Source organism: Nicotiana sylvestris, chromosome 5 (assembly GCF_000393655.2).
Source record: "Nicotiana sylvestris chromosome 5, ASM39365v2, whole genome shotgun sequence".
NCBI classification, from domain to species: Eukaryota; Viridiplantae; Streptophyta; class Magnoliopsida; order Solanales; family Solanaceae; genus Nicotiana; species Nicotiana sylvestris.
Genome location: NC_091061.1, coordinates 167,460,655 through 167,484,329, shown reverse-complemented (window position 1 = coordinate 167,484,329; position 23,675 = coordinate 167,460,655). Strand labels below are relative to the sequence as shown.

Here is a 23,675-nt window from a genome sequence, read left to right as displayed (position 1 = left end):
CAACTAAATGAGAATCAAGGGAAGCTTCAAGGGAGGCATGGGAACTTTCTAAGGCATGTACTTTGTCAGAGGAGATCTTTAAATCAACTTGAACTTGAGTCAAGTTCTGCACTAATTCTCCTGCATATTCTTCTTTCTTGTTCAAGAGTGCCGTGAGTTCTCTGATTTCTTCACTTGACTTTGATAACTGTTCTGAAAAGCAACATTCAAGGCGCTCCTTGTCTTTTTCAAATTGACTTGAAGAAGCTTTGGCAACTGCTAACTCAGAAGTCAGACTTCGCTTTTGCTGCTCCAGGTGATTTCTACTCTCTTGCAATTCCTCTATAGTTCCCTGAGCATTCTCAAATTGCTCTTTCCAATTATCTGCTTCTAGCTGGGCTCCCTTGGCTATTTCCTCAGCCTCGTGGATAGACTTTTCAGACTCACGAGTTTTCTTTTCTAGAAGGGAGATTCTTCCCATCAATTCTATACCAATGAGCTTAGCCTACAGTGACAACTCATAGAAATAAGAATTTAGAGATAAAAAAAAGTTGTTAGTAAGTAGAGAAAAAATACCTTCAAAGTAGAATGAACTATGTCATTCATCAGAGTTAAGCAACTGTGACTGCTCATCTTCTTCTTCTCAATATCTCCAATCAAAGGCCTAAGCCAGGCATCTGCTCCACCAGACTTCCTTAAAAGACTGTTATTAGCAGGAACTTCAAGTATAACGCTCCTCATAGCCAAGCTTCTGCTACTGGAACCCTCCTCTACATGTTGAACAGAGGGAGGGGGAGCTATAGAAGGAGGAGCGGTAGAAGAAGTGAAAATAACAGGAGTCAAAGGACTCAAAACAGGTAAGGGAGTAGAGACAGGCAAGGGAGCAGAAATAGATAAGGGATCAGGAACATATAGAACGGGCGAGGAAGCACTTGAAACCAGCGGAGGAATAGAAGGAATGGGAACAGAGGAAGAAAAAGGAACTTCATCTAAAACTGGACCTAGTTCTCCACTTTCAAAACCACCAACAAAGAGACGTTGAATAGACTCATTGGTGTCCCTCGGAGTGGTTTCATCATCAAAAGGAATGTGAACAGGTTTGTTTAGAGAGGCACGAACAGGGGTAACTACAGCTTCATCCTCAAAAACGATGCGTCTCCTAACTCTTGGTCTAGCTATTAAAGAGGTGTCTCCATCTTCATCATTCTCAGAATCCTCTTCTACAACTTTCCTATTTGATAGCGTAGCTTGAGTTCTCTCCAAAGAGAGTGACGTACCAGAAGAGGCTCGAAGGGAAATAGCTACTTCAGCTGTCATTCCTCGAATAGCAAATCTTGACAAAAAAAAGGATGAAAAAAGTTAGAAACAAGAAAGGACTTAACATACGAAAAAGCATAAAGAGATGCATACCGTGAGTTTTCACTTTCCAACCATGTAAATTAGAAATGGATTTCCAAGTTCTTGCCTCCATAGGCACGACTTTCAAGATTGAATCTACCCAACCACGAATATTAGGAACGGGTTCCACATCTCCCATAGTTGCTACAGAAAAGCAAAAAGAAATAAAATTATAAAAGAAATTGAAATTCTTAAAGATAGGTACGGTAAGTAAAAAAAAACTTACGTGCAAAGTTCCACTTCTTAGGGAAGGGGATATTTGTTTCACCCACCAAATCAACTGTGCGTACAGCAACATAACGAGTGTACCACCCACGATCCTTGTCATCTTCAGGGCTTACCAAGACCCTTTTACTTCTTGCAGTTAAAGTAAAAACCCCATGACGGAATAATTTGGGGTGGTAAAGATGAATAAGGTGGGGGAAGGTAAAGCTAACATTGGCTTTTACACAAGTACCTCAAACAAGCCACTGCTCTCCATACAAGGGGGCCAATTTGTCCCAAACAAATTTTGAAAAAACGACAGAAATCAAGTATAACTGGGTCAATAGCAGGAATAAATCCCAAAGTGAAGGGGTAAGTATAAACAAAAGAAAATTCAATCCTAAAAGAAGATATTCTTTGGTTTGGATTAGGGATCACTATACGAAGATCACTTCTCCAGTTGCAATCTTTTCGAACAATAAAAATCAAAGGTTCAGTGATTAGAGAAGGAAAAGTGTCAGCTTTCTCTAAATTAACAACTTGTTCACGAAGAGATTTTCTATCATTCTCAAAGGATAAGTCGTTGGGTACTATTTCCTCAACTAAAGGCTCTTGAAGAGGCTCAGAAAGTTCTTTACCTTTAGAAGAGGATTTCTTAGTAATAGAACATCTAGAAATAGTGCCAAAACTAGAAGAAGGAGTGATGGAACCAGAGGAACCACCACGAATGGATCCTAGGCTACGAAGCCTGCCACCTCTACCCCTTCTATGTCTTACAGGGGCGTTGGGAAAGCTATCAAGAATTGGGATTCTCTTAGGGTTAGGATTCGGAGACGCCATTACAGAGAAAGGATGAACTAAAGGAAAAGAAGGTTAAATATGTAAATAATAGCAATCATCAAACAAAGAAGTATAATGATGGAAAACCTATAATAAAGGCAACTATCACTTCGTGAATAGAGGGGATGAAGAAGCTTTGAAAAAAAGGCTGTAGAATTACAAAGCCAATCAGAAGGTGACACGTGTGCAGAGCATTAAATAGAAAAGACAACTGAAGCATCAGTACTGACATAGTATTGATTACGGTGAAAATTCATTTTTCGTGAAGATCCACTTCCCAAATATTTAATTGATAAATAAATGGAAAGTGGGGGGACTATCTGTATTGGGAAAAAACTGAGTCTGAATATTGAAGATGACGTGTCATGACACATGGACTGGTCAAAAGGTCAAAACGCAATAAATAGCCAAGAGACACGGGAGACAACAGATAGGGGGAAGAAAACAACATAGGTGTGGACCGTTACTCAAATAGGTACGAGTCTCGTACCTATTCGAGTCATTTAAAGACCGAAGATCGGAAGACGTTGAAGATACGAATCTGATGACGTAAAAGAGTCTAGATACAACATTAAATATCAAATACGTTAGAATATTTGAATTAAATAGAAATGATTGTGTAACGTTTCTTTTAATGTCATTTATTGCTCATAATTGCCTCATTAAGACAAAGGCATTACATCTTCTCCTAGAATCAACTATAAAAGGAGAAGGACTCAACATCTGTAGACACGAAATATTATCGAGATTATACTAAAATACAAAACTACTTATTCTCATAAATCTTCTATTATTTTCGTCTCCAGATTATCAGTAACCCGAATTTCTCTTTATTTCTAGCTTTGACCAAAGAATCGGATTTTTGGTTAAACAAGTACAATGGTTGTCACAGAGCATGTAAACTAATCGGGGTTTAATAATAAAAATATATGTACATTATATGTGTAACAAGATCCTTTTGGGGTTTTTTTCTTTGATTCAAGCATGATGCATGTAGTGAAATGTTTTACTAGTAAGTATCCTAACCATCATCAATTTTGTGAACAATATTTTCCTTACAAACGAATGTTAATATAATCATATTCTATTTATTTTTTCCTGGATAAGGTACATAGTATCATGTGAGACAAGTTATTTACTCTTTGATTTGGTTTAATGTAATGTGGACCTATTCCAACATATTTCCAATGCAACTTCAACTTCTTATTGCCCCCTAAAAAGACCAGAAATGTTAGAAGATCAGTTGTAATTTCCCCAGTCAACTCAACCACCAACCACCAACTCAGAAAAGATTTGCCAAATTATTGCTCTTTTTCCAACTGGGTCTCTCCCAATTTGATTAAAGATTCCATTTTTCTAACTGGGGTTTTCCCAATTTGATTAAAGATTCAATTTTTTCAGCTGGGGTTCTCCCAATTTTATCAAAGATTCAATTTTTCCAACTGGGGTTTTGCTCAATTTTATTAAAGACTCAATTTTTCCAACCGGGGTTTTCCCAATTTGATTAAAGAATCCATTTTCTATAAGGGGTTTGTTGGAGGTGCACACATGGATCATGAGAAAGAGGCCTTAATCAATGAGCTGACGGAGTTAATCGACACCGTTTCGGGTTTGCCGGAGTGCAAGAATGTGTCTAAGAGGATGTACAGTAATTTGGTGAGAAGGGTGAAGCTATTGAGCCCTTTAGTTGAGGAAATGAAAGATAGTGATGTTGTTGAGGTTGGAGATGATGTGGTTCATGGGCTTGAGTTGTTGAGAATTGCTCTTAATTCAGCTTTGGAGCTTCTCAAATCTGTCAATGAAGGCAGTAAGATTTTTCAGGTATTGTTTTCTAATTTAATCTTTAAATGTTACATGATCTATGACGATTTTGCTTTGTTTGGTAAATGTCAAAGTATTAGAAGTAATCAATTTTTGCATGTAAATATAGGAACAATCAATTTTTTGAACTACTATGTTTTGCTGATTGTGTGGCTGCTGGAAAGATCAATGTGATATTCAACTCTTTCCTTGTTCTCTCTGTGGTGAAATTTAGCTTTAGTTTGGTCGGTAACTGTCCTACATATTTGTCAACCAGGACAAAGTTGAATCATATATAAGAACTACTTCACATATAGTTTTTTTGGACCTCTAAACAATTACATAGTTTGTTTTGGGCTACTTCTCATCTTCATATAGTTGTGTTTCCATCTTTCTTTTGGTAGATTCATCATGACAGCCGTGGCTTGAAACATTGGATCTTTCCTTGTAAGTTGAAGCTTTTGTAGAGTACTGTATTCTATGAGCTTTAAATAGAACAAACTGTTCCTAGGATCTCTCATAGGGAAGATTCATTTTATTAGGACATCTGATACTTGAATTTTCTCAGCTAACAATGGTTAGTTGTTGTTGAATTGCGTGAAAATGTAAAAGATTAAAGTGGTAGGAAACACTTCCATTATTTATTTTGGTCTTTGACACACCTCCTCACGTGTTGGCCTATTTTTTTTTCCTTTGCCCGAGTATGAGGAAATATTTTTGTTGACAGGTGGCAGTGAGATTCAAATCAATGATCTATGCCTGCCTTGGTAAAGTTTCATCCGTGTGAACCTAATTTGATTCAAATAGTTGTGGTTCTCTTGAGATGTCGAATGTTGCACCAAGCAGTTGTTAGTATAGATATGTATCCGATCTCTACTTCCATAATTCAGGGGTCAAATGAATCTTATGTAGTTGCTCTCTGCTGTAGTTTTACACTCTGCATCGAGGATGACTTTTGTGCAGTATAATCAAAGCTCGTTGTGTCTTGCTGCTACGTATTATCATCATGAAAGACATTGTCTCTTGCTTCATATTTCCTAAATGTCACCTGTGCTTTGCATATTGCAGGCTCTGCAGATGGACACCATATCACTAAGGTTTCTTAATGTAACAGAGAAAATTGAAGATGCACTAAGCCACATTCCTTACAACAAGCTTGATATTTCTGAGGAAGTTCGAGAACAAGTACTTCATCTACCAATCCTTTTAATAGTTATGCCCAATGTCTGTTCTGCTTTACTAAAAATCTTTATAATGTTGGTTTCTTATAGATTGAACTTGTGCATGCTCAATTTAAAAGAGCAAAAGGAAAGATGGAATCACCAGATGTGCAACTGGTAATCGATTTAGCTATGGCTGAAAGGGAACAAGATCCCGATTCCATGATTTTTAAACGGCTGTCAGAGAAGCTGCATCTCAGGACCGTAAATGATCTAAAGAAGGAGTCACTTGCCATCCATGACATGGTCATTTCTAGTGGTGGAGTTCCCGAAGAGTGCTTTGAAACGATTGCATTCCTCCTTAGAAAGCTAAAGGACTGCGCAATGACGGGGAATCCTGAAATGGATGTCCTTGAGGGTGACAAGAGTATGATTAAGCACAGATCTCCGGTCATTCCAGATGATTTTCGTTGTCCAATATCACTTGAGTTGATGAAAGATCCTGTTATTGTGTCTACCGGACAGGTTTAGTGCCTTTATTTTCTTAATGTTCATTTTACCTTGACGAATTATAGGACTAAATTAATTGCTCCTCGTATTACTTGCTTAGATTAACTGCTGTCTGCTTTTCTTTCACGTGCAGACCTATGAAAGGTCTTGCATCCAGAAATGGCTGGATGCAGGACACAAGACCTGCCCTAAGACTCAGCAGACATTGTTGCACACCGCATTGACTCCAAACTATGTTTTGAAGAGCCTGATTGCCTTGTGGTGTGAGAACAATGGTGTTGAGCTGCCTAAAAACCAAGGAAATTGTAGGAACAAAAGGTCTGGAGCTGGTGGTTCGGACTGTGATCGTGCTGCTATTGATGCGTTGTTACAAAAACTTGCCAATGGTAATCCGGAACAGCAAAGAGCAGCTGCTGGTGAGCTCCGTTTGCTGGCCAAAAGAAATGCTGATAACAGAGTCTGCATTGCTGAAGCCGGAGCAATTCCTCTGCTTGTTGAACTGCTTTCATCGTCAGATTCTCGTACTCAGGAGCACGCTGTCACGGCACTCCTTAACCTATCCATAAATGAATCTAACAAGGGAACTATTGTAAACGCTGGTGCTATACCCGATATAGTAGATGTACTAAGAAACGGAAGCATGGAAGCAAGGGAAAATGCAGCCGCTACCCTTTTTAGCTTATCAGTGGTTGACGAAAACAAAGTGGCAATAGGAGCCGCCGGTGCTATCCCAGCGCTTATTGATTTGCTTTGTCAGGGAACTCCCAGGGGAAAGAAGGATGCAGCCACTGCTATATTCAACCTCTCAATCTATCAAGGAAACAAGGTGAGGGCAGTACGGGCAGGGATTGTGCCACCGCTAATGAGATTGCTCAAAGATCCCGGGGGTGGAATGATGGATGAAGCACTCGCAATATTGGCAATACTTGCAAGTCATCAGGAGGGTAAGGCAGCCATTGGTCAAGCTGAGCCAATCCCCATCTTAGTTGAGGTAATTAGGACAGGTTCTCCTCGGAACCGAGAAAATGCTGCAGCTATTTTGTGGTCTCTATGTACAGGTGATGTACAGAACTTAAAGGTAGCTAGGGATCTTGGAGTAGAAGAGGTACTGAAGGAACTGTCCGAGAATGGCACTGATAGAGCCAAAAGAAAAGCCGGAAGTGTTTTGGAACTTCTCCAACGAGTTGATGCAGTTGATTCATGACACCTAGATTGAGCAGTGAAGGATAAATTCAACCTGAGAACTGAGGTCAGACGATCCAGTAATTACACGACTGTGTCTACGTATGTACAAAAATATAGAACTGTACCTCTATATGTATGTTTTCATCTTCTTTTTGACAGCTTGATCCAGGGGCAATTAGTTATTTTTCAAATCAGTGTTTGTAGATGTATAAACTTGTTGTTTATACTTTCTTTATAGTTTTTGATTAAGTAAGCACTGTAATTTCCACTTTTGAATATGAGAAATGAAGAGAAAGTGTGTTGTTGTTGGTGTTCAATCCATTACGAAGTGTTACACACTACTCTACCATTTCAGGTTGCTAAGGATTATTGGAATCAGAAAAGAAGCTTGAGAAGGGAGTCACTGGTAAAGTTGCTGACATGTGACCAAGAGGTCACGGGTTTAAGCCGTGAAAACAGTCTCTTGCAGAAATGCAGGCTAAGACTGCATAAAATAGACCCTTATGGTCTAGCCCTTCCCCGGACCCTGCACATAGCAAGAGCTTAGTGCAATGAGCTGGCCTTAGAAAAGAAGCTTTGATACTCGGTAACCAGCTCCAATCCTTGTTTATTTTTTAGTTTAACTTCTGTGCACTGATTGAACAAATTTTTTAGTTAAGATTACTTACAACATGTAAGTTATACATAGCATATTAATCTGTTAACATAAAATGTAGTTAATAACTTGTTATAACATGTCAAAATCTACCGGTAGCATAAAAAAAATCGTTAGACCGACAGTGTAAAATTTTCTTATATTATTATGTATTTTAATATATTATAACAATGAAGTTACAAAACTTTTTTGTCCTGTTAATATAGCTGAATCTTGTGCATTATAACAGTATAATCACTGAACTTTACTCGCTATAGCTTAAAAGTAACAAGATTATTTTTGTTTCATTTGCTACACAGCACTGAAGTCAAAACTTAATTTTGTGCTGTCTAAATTGACTTGTGGTTGAAATTCAACCCTTGATCTTCTCTAAACCAACTCAGTTGGGTTAATCTTTTTGATAATCTTTGTTCATCATCCCCGTAATTATGCACCCAAGGGTGTGATTTAGTGGTCAATAAAGTGGGTTGAGAACCATGAGGTTTCAGATTCAAATTCTAGCGGAGACAAAAATATTAATAGGTGATAGGCATCTCGTGGAATTTAGTCGAGGTGCGCACAAGCTAACTCGGACACCACGGTTATAAAAAAAATCATCGAAAATCAGCATAAAGAACTATGAGGTCTTAGATTCAAATTCTAGCGGAGACAAAAATACTAGGTGATAGGCATTACGTGGAATTAGTCGAGGTGCGCACAAGGTGACTCGGACACCACAGTTATTAAAAAAATAAATCATCAAAATCAGCATAAAGAACCATGATGTCTCAGGTTCAAATTCCAGCGGAGACAAAACACACTAAGTGATAAGCATCCCGTGGAATTAATAGAGGTGCGCACAAACTAACTCGACACCACTAATTATAAAAAAGGTCATCGAAAATCAGCATAAAGAAGTACAGTCATGGTTACCACTTACATCTATTTGAATGGAAATCCGTCCATAAAAGCAAAAATGGAACAAGTAATTTGAAGCAAATTGAAACAAGTAATTTTGTTGAATCAATGAATTGAATAGGATCACAAGAAACTTGAGTTGTGGGCGGAAAGGCATTAATTCAAACTACGAGGTTGAAAATTCAAAAGTAGAAGAATTTGGGAAACAGTTAGCAATATGTTTGTTAGCGCTAATAAAAAGTGTGTGGGCGTGTCACGAGCCCATGCTTCTTCTGCGCGGCAGCCGTGGAAAGAGTTGACCCACTATTTTAATTACTTTTATGTCCTTATTCCACTACATAATGACAAAATTGGTCCATCATTGTGAATTTTTGCCATTTCTTTTTATAAAAAACTTTACTTAACGGTTAACATAGCCATAAAAGCTATATTTTGAGGTAAATAAGACAATGAAAAAGATTTAGATATTAAAAGACCATCAAGTTTAAAGTGTTCAACTCAAAGTCTCAAACCACAAAGTTAAAGTGCAAAGAAATTTTGCAAAATAAATTTACAACTGATTTTTCACATGTTAATAAGTTTAATATGCACAACAAATATATACTATATATATATTACAATAAGATTTACAAATATATTATTTTGTTGGACGGAGTAAACTCATAAATTCATGCTAAATATCATTTAGTACATTATCCTATTAGCATTTTGTATCTCTTACGAGAATTCTATTACTTAAACCTATAGAAGAATATGAAAAATTATTAATTCCTTTGAATTACTCTTTGTAGGTGGGATATTTATCATTCTTAAGTTTGCTATAATTATCGCCCCAACCATAAGTAATTGAAGCTTTAAAACGCACATAGATATGTATTCCACTCACATTATCTCTACCCTTAAAAAATGGGCAAATATTTAAAAAATTCAGAAGGAAAAAAAAAAAAAAATAGCACGAGACTTTACGTAAAAGGGCATTCTAGTCATTTGAGAGGGTGCACATACCATTTTTCGATTCCCAATGCGACCTTTTAAAATGCAAAGCAATTCAATCTTCAGAATCTCAGCTCCATCTTCGGGTCACTCCATACTCGTCACCTCTACACCACCGTATGGCCACCTCCATTCGCCTCCGTCGTCTCGGCGCTATCGCCGTCGTAGCCGGTGGAGCATACACAATTGTACGGAATCCTTCATTCTCATCAAACGACCGCGGCGACAAGTCCACTGCACTCGACACCTTCCGCCGGAAAATTGCTGATCCTTTCGCCGTAGTTCCGTCTCGAGCCACTCAGGAAGCGGCTCTGATCGGCTCCAGCTTGTCAAATCCTCTCGACATCCTTGTTGTCGGTGGCGGTGCCACCGGCTGCGGTGTCGCACTTGATGCTGCAACGCGTGGGCTCCGTGTTGGCCTTGTCGAACGAGATGATTTTTCTTCTGGCACTTCTTCAAGGTCCACTAAGTTAATTCATGGAGGTTAGCCTTTAAAAAATTTCATCAATTTTGATGTGTAGGCATCCAGTGTTTATGTCAATCCAACGAATTCATAACACGTGTCTTTCTTAAAGTCATCATGCTTAAGTGATGCATATTCTCACTTTAATTTTAATTGCTATGCTTAAATTGCTTGATTTGGTGTAAACGCTACGTGCAGGCAAAAACTTACCGATATGGTATACCAGGCTTAAGTTAATTCAGTTACGAGGAATCTGCTTATGGATATAGGGGATTCATATAGTTGATGGGAACTGAATTGTGATTGAGATACCAGCTTTTATTTCCTATATGATGTCCACAATACCTAGCTATTGGAATATTGGCTAACGCGTAGTCATTTTTTAGTCAGTTATAAATAAATAAATAAAAGTGATTCGAGCTTAGGGATTAGTACAAACCGACAATGATCTTTTTACACATGTTATAGCAGGTTACTTACAATTTTTCTAGGTTAACAATCAATGCTATTAAATAGAGTTATATGTAATTATCTTTTAAGTGACCTTATTGTATAAAAAAAAGTCTTACACCTTTAGTGCATAGATCTTAAACTCATAAATAAAAGTTTCAAGCTTAGGGATGAGGTAATACTTGTGAAAAAAATAGTGGTGTCCATAGATTAAAATGAGAATAAAAGCTAGCTTTCTTTTTAAAATTAATTTTTAAAAATAATAGTCGGGTACAAATTCTCTTTTTGATAATAATAAGATATTAAAAAGAACTGAAGAGTGTGGATCATCATTTTCCCTTGTATGAAAGTGGACACAATTTCAGGACAACCTAATATAGAAGATGGAACTTTTAAATTTGGAACTTGTGTAGTATCTTTATAATAGGCAAGCAACATTAGTTTTGGGACACCATATCTTTGCTGCGTGCTACACTATATATTCTTGTTTGGGGCGCTAATAATCAGTGGTGTCAAAGGCTCATTTAAGGCGCGCTTAAGCCATGAAGCTCAGTAAAGCTCAAGGAGGGCGCTTCGCCTCGCTTAAGTTGAGCTTCAACGTAAGGCAAGGCACTAAGGCTTGCGTCTCATTGCCCACGAGTTCTTTGTTTAATCAAGTGGCACCAAACAACAAATATAATTGAAAATAAGTGTATCAAGTTCTAAGGGAAGCACTATAAATGATTTTGTTACTTTGTTCTTGAATTACAAATATATTTTTATTTTTTTTCTTTCATTGTGCCTTTTTTTTATGAAGCCCTCACTTTAAGTGCGCTTAAAGCCTCAATAGACCTAGAGCGCTTTGTAGAGCTTTTCGCCTTTGACAATACTGCTAATAACTACGTTTAAAGTGAAATCTCAAAAGTTGATTTAGTATGATTTATGTCTTTATGAAAACTTTCTTGGAGAGTATTTTTGTCTATTTTTCTAGAAATTCTGGGAGCCATCCTTGAGGAGGAGGGGTCTTGATGTTAGGAACATTGTTACTCGAGGCATCTATTGTTGTGCGTCTGAGTTGGCAACGTAAGGCAAATTTGGACTGAAGAGAAAGACTTTGTGAGATAATTAGACAGTAATATCAAAAAAAATATCCAACTGAAATTTCTTTGTAATGTTGGCTTTGGAGCTTGGATACATATGTATCTCTCATTAGACAGGGTACATGAGAAAGGATTAGGAAGCTTCTCTTATTATTGTTAGAATCTCAAGAGTTTCAATTGGAGAAGAATTACTAAATTCATCAATTTAGTATGCTCAGTAGTTACTTGGTTGCGTGATTTCTTAATATTTTATCTAAGTGATTATGCCTCCCATTTTTTCCCTAGGGAATTAATCTTGATGTTTTCATCTCCTTGGAACTACTGAAATCAAAGTCATTAGCCATTTTTATTAGTCAATATTTTACCGAGGCGGTGTCAAAAATATGTTCAGAGTGTGTAACTGGATCAACCACAATCATCTATGAAACTATTTCAACCATTCTCCCAAACATCTTCAATAGGAACTTTTAGATTATATGATTTGTTAGCTTTGTGGATATCCAAGTTGCATGACTATCCCTACTCTCCCTACTCTCCGCTAATCTTAAATCCACTTGCTTATTTCCTTTCAGATTTCGTCAAAAAAAAATTCTTCTTTTTTCAAAGGCATTCTGAAATGTGGATATGAGATTTTTTTTCTGCGATGGGTAAAATGTGGATATGAGATTATCCATCATCTTTAAGTCTCATTGCTAATACATTCGCTGTTACTTTGCAATTTGCATATACTCCAGAACAAACTAATAGGCCAAAACTCCAATGTATCCTTAGCCTCTGGCTTTTCTTTGGGATAGGCACGATGAAGGAAGAGTTAAGACTCTTTTCAAATGACACTGCTCGGTATAAAATGTTTCACATTTATCTCAGCCTGGGGACATTGTCTCTAAAACCATTTGCAATAGGTGCTTTGTCTCTCTCACAACTTTTCGTTAGCCATTAGCCCTTTAAAACTTTTATCAATTCCAAAATAATAGGTGCATCTCGACCAGGGAATTGGGGAAGGGCAAAAAAATCAAAGAAAAGGCCAGTGAGTTAAGATTCTCATATCAAATTATCTTGTTTTCTCTTCTATGAGACCACTCTAAGCTTTGAATGGTATAGCTAGCGACTGCCTTACAGGTTAACTCGTTATTCTTTGTACTACCTTAAATGCTTGGTGGTTTGAGAATGGATTTCCCTTGACCCTGCAGATAATGTGAATAACATTACTGAGGAATTTAGGGTCCCTTTTGATTTCTTCATTGAGGCATCTCTGAATTAGTAGTTAGATATTTCCATGAATCTGTCCTTCATTTGTCATGGTTACCTTCTTTTTTCTAAGATGTGCAAACTGCTTATCCTGAGACCCATGTTTCAGGAGTTCGCTATTTGGAGAAAGCAGTTTTCAACTTAGATTACGGGCAGTTAAAGCTAGTTTTCCATGCCCTAGAGGAGCGTAAACAGGTCATTGACAATGCTCCGCACCTTTGTCATTCTTTACCATGCATGACTCCTTGTTTTGATTGGTTTGAAGCGATCTACTACTGGGCCGGCCTGAAAATGTATGATCTGGTCGCGGGGCGACACCTACTGCATTTGTCTAGGTATTATTCTGCACAAGAGTCTGTTGAATTGTTTCCTACCCTTGCACGAAATGGTAAAGATAAAACTCTGAAGGGAACTGTGGTATATTATGATGGACAAATGAACGACTCGCGCCTCAATGTTGCAATAGCATGCTCTGCTGCTTTGGCTGGTGCAGCAGTGCTTAACCATGCAGAGGTTGTATCCCTTCTCAAAGATGAGGGTGATGGTAGAATAATTGGTGCACGTATTCGGAACAACTTGTCAGGTACTTCATGAATTTTAGTTAGAATCTGTTTTCCTACTCAGTTCACTGGTTACAGTTACCTTGTAATCCTGCATGGCTCATTAAGGTTGTTAAATATACTTTTAATTTCCTGATTTGAGAAAGAATTTTTTTTTATAGTGGCTTTACTTGCACAACTTGATAAAAAAGAACACTACATTTTCTGTATGGATAAACGTGTGAACAAGTTAGGTGCTGACACTTCAGCTTCCCATTTCCTTGGACCTAGACTAGGTTTTGGTTCAACATAGCAGAAAGTTGGTCAAGACGACAAAAAGGGGAGGGGTGAATAGAAAAGATATCTTAGGTGTATCACTCGTCCTTAGAACACTGCCAACCCAATTATATATGTCCCTGTGTGTGACTGTTCAATTTTTAGACGATTAGAAATGCTTTTAGTACAATTTATCAGTTTGACCTCTTATGGTTTGCTCCTTTTGTTCGTGTGTTACTCATCCGTCTCTAAGGTCTCACTCTAGGTTAAAGTTTACAGGTAAGGAGTTTGATGCATATGCAAAAGTTGTTGTTAATGCTGCTGGGCCCTTTTGTGATGCTGTACGGAAGTTGGCTGATAAAGATGCAAAACCCATGATCTGTCCCAGTAGTGGTGTTCATGTTGTACTTCCTGATTACTATTCTCCAGACGGAATGGGCTTAATTGTCCCGAAAACTAAGGATGGTCGAGTGGTTTTTATGCTTCCATGGTTGGGTAGAACAGTAGCTGGTACTACTGATTCAAACACCAGCATAACGATGCTGCCAGAACCTCATGAGAATGAGATTGAATTCATTTTGGATGCCATCTCTGATTATCTTAATGTTAAGGTGTGTTGATGTCGGTAACATGATAGCAATCCTCATCTTTATTCCCTTCTCTTAATATCATAGAGTGCCTCTAATTTAAATCCTTGTAAGCCAATTATTTATATAATTGCTATTCTTCATTGGGCATCTGGAATATAGGTTTATATTTTCCTCTATCACTTTCACTGAGCTAACTATTATCTCATCATTTCTTTTCGTGCATTTTAATTGAACAAAATCAATGTAAAGAAGCTGAAGTTTTTGGATGAAAATGAAACATCTTAAGCTATTCCAGTAAATGCCTAGGAGATATTCAATATACTATTTTCGGCTATTTGGTAGATTATCTACAGGTGATATCTTGGATTACTGACTAAACAATCAGTTAAGCCAGAGTCTGATGTATATTGTATTGAATCCATGAATAGATCATGGACCATTTATTATATATTCCAATAGGGATCTAGTCTTGCTATCCAACGAGTTTGAAGTAGATTCTGGTAACTGTAGTGTGTGGTAAGATCTTCTTGTTATATAAATGATATTGCATAAAGAATTATTTGCCAAATTTGTATTTGATAAACAAATACAGATCCTCTTTCTTATCTGGGGTAAATTGCTAACTCCACAATTAGATGGTAGTACTGCTGTGGTCAAGCTGCACGTATGCATATCCATCAAAGCCATGTTAACTTTTTTATTTTTGATAAGGTAAATAATTTTATTAACAATTGGGGGAAATCTCATATACAATACTTATACCAAAAGAAGAGAAACTACACCATAATATGGTTCTCAACAAAGGAGGTCCAATCCTCTATACAAGTAGGGACCTCATGAGTACACCAAAAGAAACTAGAAACAGAGACTCCTTTGTAATTTGCAAAATCTTGTTCCACTGTTAACTTACAAACAGTGGATGACGGTTTCTTGATTATATTGTTTGATAACAAAACTTCTTCCTGAAACTGAGCTTTAAGTCCCTCGGAGTGGTGTGTAGGACTTGTGAATAATATTTTAATGTGTTAAAAGATTGTATTGACAACATGGGAAAACTTAGTGACTAATCTCAACTCCAGCGAATATAGTAGCCAACAAATTGTGTGAGGACCCAGAAATCCCAGAGGAAAATGTCTGACCCTAGGGAAATATTGAGAGAGAGAGAGAGAGAGAGAGAGAGAGGAGCAGAAAAAGGACAAAGTAAAAAAGATAGAAGACAAAAGGACTTTGTGAATGACATGAATTTAAAGGGCATATCATGAGCTTTTTAGCAGTTAACGTGGTCCATCTTTTGGTCCGTGAGACATAGGAACTTCACTAGTGGGCTTGTTAGCAGTTATGTATGTGGTGACACTCTTGATGGGAGGGAAACATTTCCTTTGCACAGACTTGCTCAATACTTGAATCAAAATTTCTCAGTAGCTTATGGATTTTCCTAGGTTTGAGCTTCTTGTTTCAGTGAGCAGCGTTGAAGTTGTCAATACAATGAGCATGTTTGTCATCCTGTATTTGCATGTTAATTTTCCCTGTTTTCTTGAGGGCAACCAAAATGCCAGTTTATACGGTTTTTCTTGTTCTATGTGTCACCTATTTCGTTCTTTCTTTCTTATGGAGAATGATGCTAGATTTCAAATTTAGGTACGGCGTACTGATGTCCTATCTGCTTGGAGTGGTATCCGCCCTCTAGCAATTGATCCCAAGGCAAAGAGTACAGAGAGCATCTCCAGAGATCATGTTGTCGCTGAAGAGCATCCTGGTTTGGTGACAATTACCGGTGGAAAATGGACTACATATAGAAGGTAACATACATCTCAACTAATGGTTGTAGTATTAGCTGTCTTGAGAGATACGGATCCATTTCAATATTGGAAAGAGGCCTGTTTGGATGAGAAAGAAGCCCAAGTTGTTTTTGTAATGGTGCAGTTCTGTTCAATTGGAAAGCAGCTTAGGCTACTTTTTATACACGAAGCAGAGGGGGTGTTTTTTGTTCCGAGAACAGTGGTTCAGCTTCCTCTTTTTTGGGTGCCCCCTTTTCAGCCAAATTGCGATTTGGACCATAGTCGTGTTTTTCTTTTAACTTGGAAATTTGTGTTTATTCTTCAATAAAAATATACTATTAGGAGATACGTTTTGTAACATTTGAAGGTGTTTAGGTGGTTTAATAAATTTATAGAATTTAATAGTTTCTTACACCATCTTGGGGAAATCAATTTGATTTTATATATTAAAAAATTCACCCCTGTGAAAGCTTCAGAAAACGTTTTGTGGTTATAGTGATACTATCTAAAGGCCAAACCCAAAACCATTTTCCTAAAAACTGAATCTGACCACTAAACTGTTTTCTGAAAAAAAGGAAATAGAATCCATTTCTTGCAGAGCCCCAACAAAAATTTCTAATCCAAACGCAAGTTAGAATGGAACACCTCCTAATCTTTCTCTTCACGGCTGACAAGGTTAGCTCACTGTTTGAGTCTTTGATACTCCTTTATCTTTGGAGCTTTCCTTTAAACGGCTTAAATCATAGATCAATATGCAAGTTTACAAGGTTGTCGGTCCAAGATCTGCTTATCTTGTGAATGTCCATTGCTTAAGTTCTTTTTCTCCATTGTTAAGATTTTGAAGGTTTAACCCATTTCAGCATGGCAGAAGATGCGGTTGATGCGGCTATAAAATCTGGAAAATTGAACCCAGCGAATAAATGCTTGACATACAACCTACAACTTATAGGTGCAGATGGATGGGAACCTGCATCTTTTACGATACTTGCTCAACAGTATGTCCGCATGAAAAGGTCACATGGAGGAAAGGTTGTTCCAGGAGTGATGGACACCGCTGCTGCTAAACATCTATCTCATGCATATGGTGTTTTGTCTGAACGAGTGGCTGCTATAGCTCAGGTCCGCGTTCTTCTTAGTTCCAACTGTTCCTTTTTCTGCTGGCTCTTTGGGTATATATCTTTATACTGACCTTAATCATTTTATGTTAAGTGCTTCTTAAGGTAGTTCATCGCAATACAAACTACTCTATAATACATGAAGAGGACAAAACTAAACATAAAAGGTGTTAGGCAATAACATGCTTGCTGATTTAGACACTAGTTCATTCTTTGGAGAGGAGCATATCAACTTTGAATTAAAATTCATTCTCAACAACACTTGCATATGGAGTAAATTTTGATTTTTGAAGCTTCCTATGTTATGAAAGAGTCATGGCAGTATCACTCTGGAATAAGAACTTTTGCTGTTTTGAGAATCTTGTACTGTCAGTAGGTACTAGAACTTGTTGAATCGGATGCATGATAAATGCAAGGTCGATTAGACATTCTGTCTTTATAGCTCTTGTCAATCATGTGTCAAGCAGAATTTTGAAAATACTTTAGGAAAACGAACACGATTTCACAGCCCCTCGGTATGATTTCAAGATCTTTACAAGGTATTTGTCATGGAAGATTTATAATCATGCAAAAGAGTTTTCCAAAGTACTTTTTTATTTAAGTTTTTCCAAGAAGCTATTGAAAGAAAAAAAAAAGGTTTGAGCGTCTTTCAAAGAAAAAGGTTCTTTTCTACTCGCACAACGCTCAGAAAATGTTCATAAAAGTACGACTTTCCAAGCACATTTTCTTTTTGCACAATTTTTTCCGACAAGAGTTTCTCAAAGTACTTTATACTAAAGTTGTTCAATTGGCTCCTTAATGTTTCACTTCAAAGTCAATTTGTGAGGAGGTTATTTTCTGGCATTTTCATGACTACTTCTATGAGATTCCATCTTAATTGATTGATCTGCATGATAGAACGAAAATTTGGGAAAACGACTGGCACATGGATACCCTTTCTTGGAAGCTGAGGTTGCCTACTGTGCTCGGGAAGAGTACTGTGAATCCGCTGTAGATTTTGTAGCTAGAAGATGTCGTCTTGCCTTCCTCGACACTGATGCTGCACAGCGAGCACTGCCACGAATAATAGAGATACTGGCTGCAGAGCACAAATGGAACAGGTCTAGGCAGAAACAAGAGTTGCAGAAGGGAAAACAATTTTTAGAAACTTTCAAGTCATCAAAAAATGCACAATTCCATGACGGGAAGCATTAGTAAGTTAATTCTATCCTATACGAAACAAGTTCTTTTAGAGTGGTATTTCCTCTTTCTGACATTTACCTAATCAAATTTCTAGGTTCATAAAGCTGTATATCGATCTTCAAGCGACAGATTTCGCTTTTACATTCTTCCATGTTATCAGGAAAATCTTGTTACGAGGAGTGACAAAAATATTATACATCCCTTTTTTCGTGTATGCATTTTATATGCCTTAAAGCTGCAGAATGAGTCATTTTGTCAAAGCTTATAAGTTTCTTAGAAACAGTTCATTTTTACTTGGTCAGTTGCCTATTGCAACCATATATGAAATAATTTTTCTCGATCTTATAGTTATTGGATTGTGTTTAGGACGGGAAATCATGGTTCATGGCCCCTGTAATAATTTCTAATTTGATTTAGTATAGATTAATGCACTCCAATATTGTTGATTCATTTGTTTACGATGATGGTACAGGACAGGAGTATTAATTTGGTTCAATTATTCTCTCCATTCTTTTCCTCTTCTTTTTTCTTTTTGGGATGGTGTAATGTTCATGAATGTGGTAAAGTGAAATGGAACAAATTCCATTTATAGCTAAGACACAAACTGATTTATTCATTTTAGGTATACTTATTTACTATTGTTCATTGATAATGCTTTTATCGACTTACTGTTAACATTCAATTTTTACACCTTTTCTTTCAAATCTTCTATATATATATATAGTTTCATCTTATCTTTTTTTAATAAGTGATAATTATGTTTTCTTGAGTTTACATAATTTATTGACAAAAATCACAAAAGGAAATGCTTTTTGAAGAATTTTGAAAGAAAAAGAGAGAACATTTTTAATATGTTTTGAACACATTTCTATTGAATTTTATTTCAAAGAAAACAAAAAACCTTTTTGATTTTGATCCTTTACATATTTTGAACAAACAAATTTTTATTTCTTATTAAAAGTTAAGAAACTGAAATTAACACAAATATTAGATAGTTGAACTATTGTTATGCCAATGATTTTAGAGTTCGAATAATAAAATACCATTGGCTAAAAGGGAAAAAAGAAATTACCAATCATATCAAAACTAAAAAAGAAAAAAAAAAGTTAAAAGGAAAAAACAACTTGAACCGGCCTAACCGCGCACTCCTTGGGCAATATAAAAATAACACAGCGTTCAAATAAAGCTCCAAAAAAGACGAAACTTTTCAATCAAAGCTAAAATAGGAGAAGAAGATAAACCCTACCATTCAAATTCTCCAAATAGGACACAAAGGGCAAATCCCCAACAGAAGAAGAAATCAGTACCTCTCAATCATATTCGCAAAGGTATTTATGTTTTTTTTTTGTAACAATAGTGGTGTTTGAGTCAACTTTTACGCAGAATCGGATTTAAGATTTGAAGTTTATGGTTTCTATAGTTATCTTAAGTTAATATGCAATAATAACTGGATTCACATTTAAATATTTATAAATATTCAGTAAATTTCATAATACATATAAAAAGTCTGGGCAAAAACTTCCTCCATGTTTTACACCTTAAGGGCTCGTTTGGTACGAGGGATACGGAGTAATTAATCCCGGGACTAAATTTAAGAAGAGCTTATCCCACGTTTGACTGGGAGAAAATTGTGGTATAATTAATTTTGGGATTAGTTATCCCGAGATTGTAGTGTTTTTATATCCCCATGAAAAGGTGGAATAACTAATCTCGGGATAATTAATCCCGGGATAATTAATCCTAGGATAACTTCTTTCCAACCAAACGACCTCTAACTTTGCCCACCAAGATTTAGGCGGATAAGAAGATTTATTTCTCTTTTTTGCCTCCATTCATAGTACTTTTGGCGCGGGGGTATATATCTAAGTGTAAAAATTCACTAAAATTGCAAAAACAAATAGTAGATATAAACCCCTTAACTTTAAAAATATAATGAGTTTGAAATATTGTTGATCAGGTTAGTTCAGGGTGTAACAATTGAGTTTATTTATCGAGGTTTGTTGGTTGGACTTAGATTTTGAATGTAGATATCATGAACGCGGGGTGCAGGATATCAGGCCGAGAAACTCGGGCAACCATTCCCCTATGTGCCAATCGCTAGCGCATCCAAGGCCCCGGCGCCCAGCTCAGCTGGAGAGGCCTAGCCTGATTTGAGAAGTGCTAATTCGGTTCGGATAGACTTCATTCAAGAATGCCACCGCCCCGGGAATCAATAAGATAATTGTTATGGCTAAAAGGTGTATTTTCCATGTTTAATTTAGACTTAAATTGGTAAAATATCTTAGACATCGTGAGAAATTTTAGCTGAACATGGTTGCGGTGTTTCTAAACTCTTGGTAAATAACTGAATTTGTCTATTATTTGAATACTTTAAAAATAAATTGACTGATAGCACTTTCTTGTTCTATCCAGGCAATGGAAGTTCACTTTCAAGAGGAAATACTTATGGACATCCTTAGCAGGTTATCTGTGCAGTCTCTTCTTCGATTCAAATGTGTTTCGAATTTTTGGAAAACATTGATCTCCGGGCCTTACTTTAAGATGGCGCATCTCAATCATGCCAAGAATGATGAAAATTCCCAAAAATTTCTCATTTGCCAGTTGTGCCCTGGGGATGGTATATATTCCGTATGCTGTTGTCCATTAACGTTGGTTCAACGGGTTGAGGATGTACGAAAACTTGATTGCCCTTCAGACTCTTAATTGTGGTATTGCTCAATCTCTTGTTGTTATGATGGCTTGGTTATTATTGAGGTTTGTGATAATACTGTTGATGAACACCACATACTTGTGCTATGGAACCCCTCGACAGGAGAATCAATAGTACTTCCTGATCCAGAATTTCCACCGAAGGGAGTTTCTTGTTTGGGATTGGGTTATGACTCAACTAGCGGTGACTATAAGATTCTTAAGGTTGACGAGAAGAAAGAGAATGGTCGCAAAGTACTAGTGAAATTCTTGCGCTGAAAAGTGGTTCGTGGAGAAAAATTGATAAACATCCTCGTGACATTCACAACGAGTTGTTTGGTACGCATTCTTTGGCATTTGTACATGGGGCATTTCATTGGGTCGGTATTTCGAGAAATTATTTTGTTGTTTCATTTATTATTTCAAATGAAGTATACGGAGAGATACCATTGCCAGAAATATTTTTGCATAATATTTGCGTTTCAGTATTGGAAGAAATGCTTTGTGTTTATTCTACTTATGATTTTTTGCGGGAGAACACTTTTAAGTTATGGGTATTGAAAGACTATGGTGGCAATAAATCTTGGGATGCATTGTTTACTGTAGGAGATCCTGGATATATAAAGTCGTACCAAAATGTAGGTTTGCGGATGGTGAAGTCCTATTCTGGTGCAGGGGTTTTGACGGGCAGTCAGTTAGGACGTCCAGAGGACCATTTGGATTGAGGCCTCGAGCTAATAGCTTTCAGAATGGATTCGCTTTTACAGAAAGTTTGATCTCTCCAAAACTACTTACTTAGTATTTGCTTTTATATGATCGAAGACACTTTTCCTTTTTTCCGTTATCATGTTACAACCTCTTATTCTTGTTAGTTTATCTATTACTCGCCAGTTTTTTGGTTTCAAAATGTATTTACCAAAGCTTTGAGCTTGCTTGTTTCATTCCCCCCTCCTCCTCTCTCTTCTACTTATTGATAGTCTAGTCTTATATACTAATTGCTTCGAGTAATGCACTGCTTATTCTTCAGCTATAGTTCACTGCAACGGTTCCGGTTCCTAGTTGGATTGATAATTAGAACTATGAATTAATTCATTCATAATTGGATGATTAGACAATATCAGAAAGGACTGGTCTTTTGAGTCTGTGAGTTGGGCTTAAGTACAATGGTATGAAGGGTGCTAAAACTTTCTGATAGATGAGACACAGTAGAGAATATCACGTCATAAGGAGATTTATATATTAGGTTTGAGCTTGTGGCTGGGGAAGAAGGGGAGTCTTTGCGTAACCGGTAAAGTTACTGTCATGCGATCAGGAGGTCACGGGTTCGAGCCGTAGGAACAACCTAATATACGGTAAGGCTGCGTATGATAGACCTTGTGGTCTGGTCCTTCCCTGAACCCGCGCATAGCGGGAGCTTAGTGCACCGGGCTGCCCTTTCTCGTGGCTGGGCAAATGGGGCCAAGTTGCAGGTGGTAAAATAGTTAAAGCCATCTGAAAATTATGGTGAATAGTGTTTGATGTCTTTGGTTTTGATGAGGTGCAATTTGTTCTTTTTTGTTCTTCTTATTTTATAAAGTAATATGTGCTGCTATAACTTATAAATTTTGTTGTTTCTATTTACTTCTATAGGTACTTTTCTCCTCTCTTTTTCTCCTCACAAAGTTAAAAGAAATACTCATACGAGTAAACGAATTTTGCAGCTGTTTATTCTTATTGAAAAATTGCTATATTTTGTGTAATTATGTGATTATAATTAGATTGCAGCTCAAGCAAAATGGATTGTCTTGCAATGGATTCTATTTTGTTTTTTTGACTTTTTGGTCATTAAAGTATGTTTTAGTCGTATAATAAGTTTTTGCTTTGGTTCTATGTTTTAATATGAATCTTTTTGCCTTATCATAAATTTATAGGCCAATTAACCTATGGAGAACTTCTAATATATTTTTACTATTATACACAGATACATTTACATATTGCTTAAATTATGTTTTTACTTTTATTTTATTATATATAATGAAGGATTGAGATAGATTTAAATAGGGTTGTGCATAATTTGGTAAATAGTACAGAAACCGAAAATTTTGGTATTTGGTATTGGTAGAAAATTAGTGATATCTCAAAAGGTAATGTCCATCTTGGTTTGGAAAATTTTTCTCTTTGAAATATTATTTACATCTACTTATTATTTAGTAAGTTATGTTACAATTAATAGAGTCAAGCTAGTCGTTGCTAGTCGTTGGAGCAAGCAAGTGAGCAACACCTATATAAACATGGTCTTGAAGAGCTAAAGATACACTTTCTAATGCAGTTTTCTGAATCATTTTCTTCCTTCTATATGTTGGGTTTCTTTCTTGAGTCTTCTGCTAGTTCTGTTCTCAGTTTAATAACTGGAAGAGTTTGTTGAATCCTGAGGGATACGCCTAATTTTATTTATCACTGTGTGGGCGAAATATCCTTAAGGACAGTGTTCTTGACACGTCTCAAGCTAATTCATATTCTACGTAACCAATTTTTCTAACAATCTTAAGGATATTTCCACGTTATTATGGGGAATAACGCTACTAATATTGTTGTTGATGCTAATTTACCACTTTATTCTTAGGAAGAATACGAACTAAGTATATTATTCACGTTGATGTTTTCTGC

At 36.7% G+C, this 23,675-nt stretch overlaps 2 protein-coding genes and 1 long non-coding RNA gene across 4 annotated transcripts; all 3 read left to right on the top strand.

Annotated features, from left to right (window-relative positions):
• The first annotated feature begins 3,575 nt into the window (after positions 1 to 3,575).
• On the top strand, positions 3,576 to 7,393 carry LOC104212979 (U-box domain-containing protein 14). Its single transcript, XM_009762352.2, has 4 exons — positions 3,576 to 4,242; positions 5,290 to 5,406; positions 5,493 to 5,906; positions 6,025 to 7,393. Exons 1-4 carry the CDS (start codon positions 3,970 to 3,972, stop codon positions 7,093 to 7,095), a joined length of 1,875 nt encoding a protein of 624 aa, XP_009760654.1. The 5' UTR covers positions 3,576 to 3,969; the 3' UTR covers positions 7,096 to 7,393.
• A 2,295-nt stretch (positions 7,394 to 9,688) lies between these two features.
• LOC104212978 (glycerol-3-phosphate dehydrogenase SDP6, mitochondrial) lies at positions 9,689 to 18,849 on the top strand. Of its 2 annotated transcripts, XM_009762350.2 has the most exons (7): positions 9,689 to 10,104; positions 12,971 to 13,444; positions 13,956 to 14,287; positions 15,905 to 16,065; positions 16,905 to 17,163; positions 18,057 to 18,352; positions 18,436 to 18,849. In XM_009762350.2, coding segments are annotated over exons 1-7 (1,887 nt in total). In that variant the 5' UTR covers positions 9,689 to 9,740; the 3' UTR covers positions 18,437 to 18,849. The 2 variants fall into 2 exon arrangements, with proteins under 2 accessions (XP_009760652.1, XP_009760653.1); XM_009762351.2 differs by lacking the exon at positions 18,436 to 18,849 and having other exon boundaries at positions 18,057 to 18,353.
• Positions 18,850 to 19,547: 698 nt separating this feature from the next.
• On the top strand, positions 19,548 to 22,055 carry LOC104212977 (uncharacterized). Its single transcript, XR_707490.2, has 2 exons — positions 19,548 to 19,669; positions 20,754 to 22,055. It is a non-coding gene; the product is annotated as an uncharacterized lncRNA (long non-coding RNA).
• The last annotated feature ends 1,620 nt before the right edge of the window (positions 22,056 to 23,675 follow it).

What these genes read in the sequence shown, in the direction of transcription:
- LOC104212979 (XM_009762352.2), top strand. Translation starts at nt 3,970, where the DNA reads ATGGATCATGAGAAAGAGGCCTTAATCAATGAGCTGACGGAGTTAATC. An exon ending in CTGAGGAAGTTCGAGAACAA is followed by an intron (nt 5,407 to 5,492) that starts GTACTTCATCTA and finishes GGTTTCTTATAG; the next exon opens with ATTGAACTTGTGCATGCTCA. An exon ending in TTATTGTGTCTACCGGACAG is followed by an intron (nt 5,907 to 6,024) that starts GTTTAGTGCCTT and finishes TTTCACGTGCAG; the next exon opens with ACCTATGAAAGGTCTTGCAT.
- LOC104212978 (XM_009762350.2), top strand. Translation starts at nt 9,741, where the DNA reads ATGGCCACCTCCATTCGCCTCCGTCGTCTCGGCGCTATCGCCGTCGTA. An exon ending in TATTCGGAACAACTTGTCAG is followed by an intron (nt 13,445 to 13,955) that starts GTACTTCATGAA and finishes TAAAGTTTACAG; the next exon opens with GTAAGGAGTTTGATGCATAT. An exon ending in AAATGGACTACATATAGAAG is followed by an intron (nt 16,066 to 16,904) that starts GTAACATACATC and finishes AACCCATTTCAG; the next exon opens with CATGGCAGAAGATGCGGTTG.